Source organism: Lytechinus variegatus, chromosome 1, assembly GCF_018143015.1.
Source record: "Lytechinus variegatus isolate NC3 chromosome 1, Lvar_3.0, whole genome shotgun sequence".
Taxonomy (NCBI): Eukaryota; Metazoa; Echinodermata; class Echinoidea; order Temnopleuroida; family Toxopneustidae; genus Lytechinus; species Lytechinus variegatus.
In genome coordinates, this window is record NC_054740.1 from 84,573,350 (window position 1) to 84,585,901 (window position 12,552).

At 35.6% G+C, this 12,552-nt stretch overlaps 1 protein-coding gene across 16 annotated transcripts in view; it reads right to left on the reverse strand.

Moving 5' to 3' along the window:
- The window catches only part of LOC121425834 (muscle M-line assembly protein unc-89-like), a 177,513-nt gene that overhangs the window by 83,932 nt on the left and 81,029 nt on the right, over nt 1-12,552 (reverse strand). For 13 of the 16 annotated variants that reach the window (XM_041622018.1, XM_041621952.1, XM_041621976.1 and 10 more), the window contains 13 exons: nt 10,617-10,925; nt 9,412-9,732; nt 6,471-6,643; nt 5,853-5,995; nt 5,377-5,555; nt 4,860-5,027; nt 4,147-4,316; nt 3,630-3,766; nt 2,750-3,132; nt 1,888-2,063; nt 1,151-1,287; nt 644-788; nt 82-262 (listed from right to left, as the gene is read on the reverse strand). In XM_041622018.1, coding sequence (XP_041477952.1) covers nt 82-262; nt 644-788; nt 1,151-1,287; nt 1,888-2,063; nt 2,750-3,132; nt 3,630-3,766; nt 4,147-4,316; nt 4,860-5,027; nt 5,377-5,555; nt 5,853-5,995; nt 6,471-6,643; nt 9,412-9,732; nt 10,617-10,925 — 2,622 coding nt within the window. The remainder of the gene's footprint in view (nt 1-81; nt 263-643; nt 789-1,150; nt 1,288-1,887; nt 2,064-2,749; nt 3,133-3,629; nt 3,767-4,146; nt 4,317-4,859; nt 5,028-5,376; nt 5,556-5,852; nt 5,996-6,470; nt 6,644-9,411; nt 9,733-10,616; nt 10,926-12,552) is intronic. The other 3 variants (XM_041621983.1, XM_041621991.1, XM_041622024.1) reach the window with 3 other exon arrangements.

Consider the following 12,552-nt stretch of genomic DNA (forward strand, 5'->3'; position numbering starts at 1 on the left):
TCAACAAAATGGTTGGACATTCCGTTTAATAATAATAAGTACAATTCTGAGCAAACTATCGAGAGCAAGGAAGTGACTTACCATTGACCATGATGGTACATTCTGTAGTGACCACGCTGACCTCAGTCTCTGCCCTACACTGGTACAGTCCAGCATCACCTGATGTTGGCTTCTTGATGACAAGGTAGTACACATCACCATCCCGCAAGAACTCTACCCTATCCGAGGGCTGGATTGGCGTGTTGTTGAAGAACCATTGTACCTACAAACGAACAATCCCAAATAAATATTCCATTCACAGAAACCTTTTTAAAGGAAAGGTACTTGTCCAGATGCAGAAATAAGGGGAAAACAATGGAAGGAAAAAACAAACAAATTTGGAAAAGTTTCAGTCTTAGCAGTAGTATGAATGCGCAAAGATTCACAGAAGCTATTTCTTGGGAAAGAATTTCTCATGGACTTAATACTGGGCAGCTTTCACAAATATAGCAAAGACAGAAGATTTAAGAACTGAGCATGCACAAGTCTTAAATCTTCCATCATCCTTGCCATCTGTTGGAATTTGAAAAATCCCTATTTTTACACAATCCAAATGTGCTTCTGGGTGGCATGCTTCTCTTGATTATACATCTAAGTTATTTACCTGAGCTGAGGGTTTCTCCTCAATCCTCACTCTGAGTTTGATCTCCGTGCTCTCAACAACCTGCTTGTCTGTTAGGTGCTCAGTGAAGACGATTGGCTGGGCTGGTCTAACAACGACTGGACCTGGACCTGTAGGCATAGGAACCCTGGAGACAGGACCAAGCACATAAATATAGAATACACCAATAAACCTTTGAAGAATGATATACTCCATGATAGACTAAATAGTCTAAGAGCAAATTGAATATAGCAATATTACATTTCTGAAAGACATGTGTACAGATGTAACAAATACAGTTTTGAAAAGTTACCACTTGAATAATTTATATCCAACAAATTCAATATGCAGTTTTGCTAACACAATTAAATACCTATATACAGAATAAAAAAAAAAGAGAAGATATCTAGTTGGGAAAGGGGTTTTAACACATTTAGGACAAGTGTTACAGTGATTCGGTTCCCTCTATTCCACAAAGACATAAGTGAATCCAGACAAAATATTACTTACGTGACACCTGAGACATTGATGACAATGTTGACAGTCTCTGTGCCTCTGTCATTCTCTGCTACAACTGTGTATTTACCTCCTGCATCTGGTCTAGGGTTCTTGATTACCAAGGTGTGAACTGTCTCTTCCTTGATGATCTGTTAAAAGATTGACAAAAGTTAATACATCAGACATCCCAAGATTTACAAAATTAGGCACACGGCACCCACCATAAGGGCTATTGCTCATCCTTCCAATCCCATCTTGAGCCTATCATACACCTTGTCTAAAATACATTATACCTACTGTCTAGCAATCTCATGCCAACTAACGCTTTCCTTGCTGAAAATCTCACTCATTACTGGTACTTATAGTAGGTACATGTATCTCTGCAATATGTTACCACAATAGTAATATATATAGTAATAGTAATCTAGTGTACAGACAAATCGCCAACAATGTAAGTCCATCCTACCCCCTTCCTTTTTGCAAATCAAGAATGTCGTATCAAATTTATTTTCCAATACTTAATTTAGTGTCGATTTTGCTTTCACAATTTCTGCTACAGTCAACCCTGCAGAAGGATCACTTTCCCAAAGTTGGAAAATAACTGTAGTCAAACCAATTTTAAAGACAATGGCCAGAGCATGAAGATTCAAACATCTTTGACAGAGCTATTGCTAAATTGGAAACTAATCTGAAAGCAAACCAAGAGCTGATACCTTAATACACAGTGCACTAAGAAAACAATATATTACCTCCACTTCTTCTGTCTCTACGATCTCTACATCATTCTGGAGCCATGTGACCTTGGGAGGTGGCTGACCCCTGATCCTGAAGTGAAGTCTGATTGGTTGACCCACTGGGATATCAAGATGGCTGTACTGAGTCTGGAGAGGGGTGATGTGTGGTGCTGGCACGAGGGCAGCATTCACTGTATCAAAAACAAAGTTACACAGCATATTTAGAGATATATATACAGTTCAGTAACTTTTCTACCGATCTTGGTGCCAGAAACAATGTTTAAAAAGCAAGAAAATAGAAGAAAGGAAATGGCAATTCACACTAAAAATGTCTTTAAAAAAACCTTAATTAAGTTGCATAAGTGCCCTTGATGAATGCTATTTCAATACACAGTCAATTGGAATGAATGGAAGTAGGAAAAACTGACACAGCATAGCAAGTTTCTTTTGCCAGGACTAAATGTATGCTATGTTGGACATCAAAGTAAATGCAATATTAAGATATGTGAACAGTATGTTATTAAAAACCACTCTGCTATTCTTTTGTTTGGCGAATTTAAAGATCTCTGGGGGGCCGTTTCATAAAGCTGCTCGTAAGTTAAGAGCAACTTTAAGAACGACTGGTGATCGTTTCTTGTGCGCTAAACCGTCGCCAATGAATATACCATGTAATACAAGAAAGGATCACCAGTCGCTCTTAACTTACGAACAGCTTTATGAAACACCCACCTGGTATGGCTAAATGAAACTTGAGCTATGCATAGAGTATACTCTGAATGATCTATGCCCTGAACATTTCTTTGAAACATTGGTACATTCACAATCAAATTTCACCCCTTATATTCAGGACTTCAACTGTAATAAGGAAGGAAGCTACCTTTAACAGTGATCTGGCAAGTAGTGGTATCTTGTCCTGCTGGGTTGGTTGCCTTGCAGACATACCGTCCCTCATCCTCCAGAAAGGCTTCCCTCACATCCAACCTAGCAACACTCTCTACAAAGCTCATCTCATATTGAGGCTTCCCAGCGATGGGCTTATCATCCTTGTACCAGGTGATGCGGGGCGTGGGTTGCCCTGTGACCCGAATGGCGATCTCGATGGGCTCGCCTTCGGTCACCTCGATGTCTTTGAGGCGGCTCTGGAAGCGAGGTGGGGTGGCTGCACCCATGAGGGGCATGGCGTCCGGTTGGGTGAAGAAGCGAGACTGGAGGGGTGCAAACGTCGGCTCTGCCTGTGTTGGGACTACTTCCATCTGCGTTCTGCAGGTACAAAAAGATCATTGATACATTAAATTGACTTTCAGTGCATTGTAAACATGTTAATAAAATGTTACCTTTTAGATAAAATTTACATCTAGAAATTGCAAACTTTACATATAGCGTTTGGGGTGGTGAGACAGGTTGTAATGCACTCTAGAATGTTCATTTACTAGTCCTTAATGGGATCAATTAGCTGGTTTCTCTTTCTGTACAAAGGAGAGAACATACACCTAGATGATGATATACAGGACCCCTCACTTTCTACAGTTCAGATCAATTAAATTCAACTGCGACTCTATTTTAGATGAGAACCACGCTGGTTCCCGCAACTCTACACTTAGAAATCAATCAATTGATATGTACAATGATTCCCACTAATGAACAATGCATTCAGTAAAAAAAAAAACCTACGATTAATCAATAAGCTACATGATACAGGGCACAGACAATATTCTTACACTACTGCTGCTACAAAAGATCTTTCTGAAGGAACTTACTCTGGTGGGACAACATCAATCTCAATTGAAGTTGACTCCTGACCCTTATCATTCTCTGCTACCACTGTATAGGTACCAGCATACTCTGGTTTGGCTTCCTTGATTACCAGTTTGTAATCTGTCTCTTCATTGATGATCTGAAATGCAAAAAGGAGTTGATAAAAACCTGACCGAACATATATGTTCATATTTGCTATTGCACCGGTAACCTACATGTACATGAAACAGGAGCCTACACTTCTAGTTCGAGTGAATAACATACGAGGCTAGTCAACAAATTAACATGTTCACAGAATTAATGAAACTGGTAATCCTATTAATGGCTATAAAAGATGTCTTGATTTCTAATATCTTATTTTTTGATATTAGGTACCATTTTGAATTTTTTAATTTATATTCATAAGATTTATGACATGGTGCTTAACACTGTTGTATTAATATCATCATCATTACTATCACTACCATCATCATCACCACCATCATCATCATCATCGTCATCGTCACAATCACTACATACCTCCATTTCTGGAGTCTCCTTTACAGGCACACCATCATGATACCAGCGAACGACCGGTGGAGGGAAGGCCTCAATGTTAAACTTGAGCACAATGGGTTGGCCTACTGGTATATCAAGATGGCTTGACTCATGTGAGATGGGTTTGATGACTGGTGGAGCTTGAGGCAAAGCTAGAGAGAAAGGAAAGAAAATATTGAATAATTAACAAATGATTTCATAATAAATCACGAAAAAAAATGTTGCTAGGCATGCTAGAAATAAAGGTGAGGAGGGAGATAATCTGGTCAACAGAAGCCCTTTGCAATAGACTGATATACCAACTAATCACACTATACTAGAGTACTATTATAATATGTACACGAGACTGGCAATATGAAAATTAATAAATTCTATTGCTTGTTCCTCTACTTTAAGAAAAAGCTTTATTTTCACCATATGTTACCACATAAGCATATTTTAGACAAATATGGAACACTCTTTGACCGTTGAGCTTTTTAATTCCACCAGCAAATCTGGTCTTTGTAAGAGAGAATAAAAAACTTTGGTGCATGGGGTGCACATATACCTCCAAACTGATTAAACTTTATGTAACTATGTAAGATGATTCCTTAATATACTTCCAAAAGATTCTTTCAAAAAGTGGCTAAAATGTAGAATAAAATATATCTCAAGACGACAAATAGGATTTCTATATTAAATAATTGCAAACTCACATTTGACTTCCACTCTCCCTGAGGTAACGTCTCGGCCGTGATTGTTGGTAGCTTGACAGGTGTAGAGACCTGCATCCTCCAGGAAGGCTTCCCTGACGTCAAGACGAGCAACGCTCTCCATGAAGCTAAGCTCATACTGGGGCTCATTTTCTGTCAGCTCCTTGTTATCTGTTTGGAAGATTATAAGCATCAGTGTGAAATGAATCTTTAGATTGGTGTCACAATATACAGTGCATGGAAGACCAATCTCAACATAGCTCCAATCATTGTCATGACCATAAATCATCACAAGTCTCTGTCAGTACCATCAACTTAATAATTACCATCATAATAACTGTCACTATCATCATCACCATCATCATCATCATCACCACCATCATCATCATCATCATCATCACCATCAATATCATCATCATCATTATCACCTCCATCATCTTCATCATTATCATCATCGTCATCATCCTCATCAACACCGTCATCCTCAACATACACATCATCATCATCAAGTATTTCTTACCTTTATACCAGACGATATTAGGTACAGGCATGCCAGCAACCTTGCAGGTTAGCTCAAATGGTTGACCATCAGGGATCACCAAATCCTTGAGCCTGGTCTTGAACCTTGGAGCAGTTCCAGGTGGGGTCTTGGCTGCAGGAGCAGGGGCACTCTGGACCTCTTCTTGGTGGATGGGTATGCTACAATAAAAGGACATATTGATTCAATATTTAAAGGTAATGTTGATAAAGATACTTTAAGGAAATTGTTCTGTAATCATGTCGCCATCAGTACCTTCATCTTCTTTCCGTTCATTAATGTCACCATCATTATCATCATCATTGCCATCAACATCAATATCATGACCATCATCATCATAACCCATCATCATGATCATAATCATAATTTGAGATCATATCATCTTCATTATCATCACCATTATCATCACAGTTACCATCACTGCCATTATCATCATCAACAGAAAATATATGACTTACACGACAGGTGGGCGTGGGACGTTGATCTCAACACTGGAAGACTCCTGTCCTTTCTCATTTTCAGCTCTGATGGTGTATTTGCCGGTATCTTCAGGTTCTGCTTGACTGATCTGCATTGTGTATGTTGTATCCTCCTTCACAACCTTCAAAACAAAGCAGGGAAAGTTTGGTGTCACAATCCATCAGTGATAGGGACAGAAAAAATCTTAAGGTATTTTGCTATCTTCTGATAGGACAAAGAATTCAACTAAACTTAAAATCATATGACACAATGAAAGAAGAATAATGGAAGGGACAGTCAACAAATCATACCATGACAGTCAGGATTATGCAAATCATCGGTAGGTTTGAAGCTGACTATGGTAATTGAAGGAGAGTGTATTCAATGAAATAACCTGAGCAAGAATGACACCTAAATCAAACTCAAAACATTTCAAAGAGTATAACCAGTACATCATGAAATGAAAATATATATTTTTGTATCCTTATTTTTTTTCAATACACTGTATGTCGATATCAAACAGGTCCATAGTCTTGCAATAGATAATTCTAAGCTAACTATTACACCTCTGACTAAATATCTATCTATCTTTGAGTGAGAATAATCATTAGATATACCTTGATTCTTCCATCTGGTCTGAGTGGACGGTCATTATGATGCCAGGTGACAGTAGGCTCTGGGTTACCGGACACCTTGAAGGCCAGTTTGATGGGTTGACCAACCGGTATCTCCAGGTAGCTGGACTCCAGCTTCAAGGGTTGGATCCAGGGTGGAGTAGGAGATGCATCTTCTGGAAAATAGCATATTTTGAAGGAGGGCAATAGTAACAACATTTGAAAACATGGCAATACAAAAAATATCTATAAGAGGGAAATATGACATTTTGAAACACAGCAATAGTAAAATGTTTCAAAAGTAGACAGCACAAATATGTATTTCAAAAAGGGAGGAATAATATATTTTGAAATAGAGCAATAGTAAAAAAAAATGTTTTGAAAGAAGGGAAGAGCACAAAATAAAAATATCAAACAAGGATAAAGCCCATTTCAAAAGTGGGGTATAGAACATTCTAAAAGTGGGGAGCACCAGAATTTGAAAAGGGACAATGGTAGAATATTTGGAAGAAAAAAAAAAGAAAAAAAAAATGTTTCTAAGAGGGATATTTCACAACAATTTGGAATAATAAATACAGTTGTGAATGGGAGATGTATAGGAATTTTTGCCAATTTCCACACATAATTTTGAAAAAAAAATTGTTTTCAAGAGGTATATGCATGTAGTAGGTTAATACAGAGGGGTTTTACCCTCGATGTCACTGGCAAGTTGGAATTGGATGCCTTTTTTTTAATTAATATCATCACAAATAAAATATCTATTCAATGGAACAAGCATGTAATACAACCAAGCTCATTGCCAGGTAAATACATTTTTGAGGAGTCAATACAAGAATAGTATATAAATACTAAAAACCATTAAATTTGCACTTAAGTTAATTTGTCATACACATTAGTAATATCCACTGACTATATATATGTATACAAAAGACAACTGGAAATACACATGAAAAATCAGTCTTGAATTCATTACAATATGAATCAAATGTATGAAAAGTGATAAATAATTGTTTGGTACATTACAAGATTTTAAATGAACCATAAAAATTACTTTTGATGAGTTATGCACATGCTACAAATGTTCAAAAAGTTGTGAAAACAGATTCAATAAAATACAAATATGTCTTCATTATAGGAATCACATTCTCTCATTATGGACATTTTAAAAAATACAATAACATGTCCTAAATATACTCATTTAAGATGGCATTCATGTACATATAAAGACAGAAAACTCCTGAAGATCATTAAAAAAAAAATAATTAGAGCGATTATATAAACAAACTCAACTCTTACTAGAGTCCTCTTCCTTTCTATGTACATGAACTGATTCCAATTAAATTTTAGCCCCAAAAAATCCAATTTCCATTTCGCAAATCTCTACTAATTTGTAACACTGTACATTGCTCATCACTTTCTTGTACAAATTTCTAAATCAGTTAATACATAATGAAAGTGATAAAGTGAGCGACATGTGAAGCAGAATCAAAGTGAAGAAGAAAAAGAAAATGCAATTAGTGAACTGAACAAAATGGGAAAGAAAATAAACAGATAATAGAAAGGATGAATCAGTCAGTTTAGTATATTATGAGGAGAAAACATCATTAATCACAAGTAAAGAAAATGGAACAATTAAATATAACATCAAGAAACAAGAAAAGAGAGAAATATAAAAGTTAAGTAAATAACATATATCAGAAACTGGAATAGATAAATATCAATTTTTTTTTTGTGACAGGTGAATATGTTTATAGTGAACCAAGACAATACAATTTATCTACATAAGCACATGGACTTTAGTGAAACATCCAAGAACAATCATTAAAAATGTATATGAAATCTATAAAGTGTTTTATAGTTTGCTGAATGAATACAGCTCTCATTTTTTTATCATTACCAATCAGAAATGCTTCGATAAAATTAAGTACATGAGATAACTTGATCACATCGTGCAAAGGCTGGAAAATGCATTAACAAAATTACTATTTCACATAAATGATTTTCAACTTTCATGTTCATCTTTTATGAGTATGAATATTTAACCCTGTATTTTCCATCTCTTACAGAAGTGATTTTTCTCAAGTTCAGCCTCCATTTTCAACAAAAATTATCATGAACTGAAAGCAAAACCCTAAAGACGTTTTATCAATCTTTTCTGGGTAAAAAAAAATGTTTCTGCCATATTATTCAAAAATCTACAAACTATTCCCTTTTTAATGTACACAAAAATATAATAACTGTGACAGGGATTTGTTTGAGTCCAAAATTTTCTGGTAAACTGTGGCTCCACTTACACTGCCAAATATTTATATATAATTAAACAGAGTTTTGGTTAAAAAAATAGAAGCTAATCAATTTTTTTTGCACAAATACATGCAGCAGCATCACGTGTATAAGAGCAGCAAAATTAACACATTCAAGCTCTTGCAAGAGGTTGCATATATTATTATCAATATCATAAGGGGCAGAGTAGTGAAATAATATTGTGACATAAGCAGGATTTACCAGGCATTCGCTAATGAAGAATTTTCAAAATTGTTTGTGAGAGAAAGTACTTGTAGTTTGAAACACAAAAAAGATCCCCCTACCGGTATTTGATATTTTCTTTTGGATTTTTTTTCCTCTTCGGTGTTTATTCCTACAGCTTTTGCTTCAGCTTTTGCCAAAGAAGAGTGATAACCATGGATTCAGGTTTTTCAAAAGAAACATTTTGGGTTTTTTAATGGCATAGATTTCCCACATTTAAACGAATGCCCGGTACTGAGTGCATTTCACATGAATATATGTGGGTGAAAGTGTGTATATATAGTGTTGAGTCGATGTGGGGTGTTGGCTACAAATGCCTGTGTTGGATGGGAATAACAAATGTCACTTCAGAAGATAAATGAATAGGATGACAACAAATGATATATTTTCTGTTGAATAGCCTACTCAAGACGCTCACCAAGAACAGTTACTTGAGCCGAGGATTCGTCAGATCCGACGGCGTTCATCACACGGCAAGTATACATGCCGGAATCTTCTGGAAACGACTCATTGACCTGCAACGTGGCCATGTTACTTTGGAATTTCATGACGTATTCATAGCCTTCGTCTAGAGGCTCGCCACCTTTAAACCACTGTGCAGTGATTGGGGCAACACCATCAACCACACATGCTAGCTTAAATGGGGTGCCCTCTTTGACCGTCACATTTTGTAAATTGGAGAGGATGCAAGCGGCTTGGCGTTTAGAACCGTCATCAGTAGCATCTACTTCATCCTCGCCTGGGGTTAATGTTTGGAAAAGAAATTAAAATGAGCAGATAGGAAAGAAGAAAACATTCGTAGCACACCAGGATAAACTTGTTAAAGAAATAAAATAAAGCTAAGAGCTTGCAAAGAGAGAGAAAGCATTTTAAAAGTACATGTATGCTTAATCAAGCATAAATACAATGTATTGAGCTGAAAAGAAAAGAATAGAATGCAGATATAATTACAATAGTAAATATACAATCCAAGTCTCTACTAGAAGCTAAATCATCAATGTGTCTGACAGCAAACATCATGGAACATGCAAAGTTCTCCTTACAAACCTTAAACTATGCATAACAGTTGACAAAAATGATGAAACATTCATATAACATGCTTTGGTCAGACTTGCAAATAATGAATTCTTCTAGCATTCATGTTAATTTGTCATTCAATGCAAACATTATTGCAAACAGACCTATTGAAGGGTTTTTTCTTATTAGTCCATGACTTGCTATTCATAGAAGATTGACCAGGGATCCCATTGATTCATTTTAAGAATAAAAGGAAAGAAAAGTTTTTCAAAGACTTCTTTTTATCAAACTACTAAGAATTTTCCATTATAGTAATAAAATTATGCTTTCACTACTCTTTAAATTTTAATCAATATTCCCAAAACAAAATTAGAAGTATTGATGATATAATATCAGGTGATTAAAAATACAGATATATGCTGAAAGTTGAAATAGAGTTCAACTTTGAATGGCAAAAGGCTAATATTGAACATGTATGAAAGTACTGATGGGAATATGGCCTATGAAAATCAATTGATTAATAGTAACGAGAACTGAAAGTGGGATAGCAAAGCATCGGATATAATTATAAGTGACTGAATAAAAACCATTGTGTTATAATCTCACCAGTTACAACAGTTAAGTTAGCACTTGATGCAGTGCGCCCCCAAGCATTAGTCGCCTGACAGGTATACACCCCTTCGTCTTCTGCGAAAGACTCGTTCACTTGCAGCACTGCAAGACCTTCCCGATCATCAAACGACATCAGGAATTCACCAGCTTCATCAAGTGCTTCGTCGTCTTTGAACCACTTGACGGAGATGGGCAATTCACCACTGATTTGGCACGTGATTCGGATAGGATCGCCCTCTTGTAATGTTACATCTTCGGGATGGGATAAGATGGCTGGCGCTCTTAAATCACCTTCATCTAGGCCTAGTATTTAAAGTTGGGGGGATTATTTCCATTTTGGAAAAGGTTAATGTTAGTAAATGTCACCAAGATTAACTGCAGACCAAGTCTTAATAGAATATCTGAAAATCCATTTGATGTTTAATTCAGTTTAGAGAACGTATTAAATAGTGTGTGGTAAACAAGTGACAGTAAAGTTGTGCATTGAAAAATCGACAGATAGAAATTTTGAATATTAAAAATAATGTCCAATATACATTTAAGAAATTGCTGAAGTGATCAGTACATATTTAAAATTAGTTCAAATAAATATAACAGAGAATTCAAACTGAGCTGCATTGAAATTACAAGCAAATGTTAATGTGTATACAGATAAGATATATATATATGTATAAATATTCAGATTATCTTAGTACTTTATACGTTTGTGAATATGTACATAAATCATATAAAAACATATTGTTTAACATAAAAACACAGTATTCTCAGTACAGCGACTATTTTTCCTTTTTTTTGGGGGGGGGCTCTTTTAGGAGGTTTGAGATCTATATCACTTTAATCCAATATTTTGGGGCCAACATCCCTTAACCCTTTCCTTTGAGGCTTGAGAAAAACTTTAAAGTTTAAAGAATTAACACTCGATCTGCAGTTTGTAGTTAATTGCACTTCTACTACACATTGTTTACTACTACTGAAAAAATATCATATATCAGGATTCAAGGATATGCAGTTACAAATGATTTTAAAACTTAAATGGGAAGTTCACCCGAATGTTAAGTTAGTTTAGATAATAGCACAAAAATAATAGGAAAATATTAATGAAGTTTGGCGATATCAAAAAGAATAAAAGGTTTTGTAATGCCACATGCAAACAGATATCCCATATGCTAGTTTGATATAAGTTCCATAAAATGTCATTTAATAAAAAAAAGAAAATGATTTTGCCTGTGCATATATCATCAGAGAGTGTTTGATACATATGCCACTGCAAGTATTTTCCATCATCATGAATACAAAATTTATATTTTATGTAATGTCAGGAAATCAACATTTAGAAAATACATAGTAGGCAAGCATTTTTAATGTATCAACCACCTTGATAGATTTTGCAAAATTTAAATATATTTCTCTCATTTCTTCTTTGCTATTATAAAAACAAACTTACTGTCAGGGTGGCCTTCCTCTTTAATTCACACAAAACCTCCGCACTTTTTAAAATGCTACGTCAACCTATGAAATATGCTATATTCTAGTACTATACTGTATATCAATGCTACTTTGCAAAGTTCATTTCAGTCATGCCATAAAATGCATCAAGAATGATTTCATGCATCTTTAGAAACTGATCAATGCCACTGTGACATCTCATAGGTCTGGTTTAGATTGTGCAATTCTAAACAAGATTCAAGTATCTGTTGGTGAGATCAAATTTAATATTTCAATTGTGAATTCATCATCTCTTAAAGTCTTGTCTGCCTCAAAGCAAAAATGCAGTAATCGATGCCACCATGCAAAATAATAAAAGCAACCGCTATGCCCAAAATGTGGAAGCATGCAAGCATTTTTTAATATTCTAATATATAAATTGCCGTAGAACCTTAAGATAAGTCTGCATTGATATAGAAGCTCTGTGATACCATTCCCATGTCTT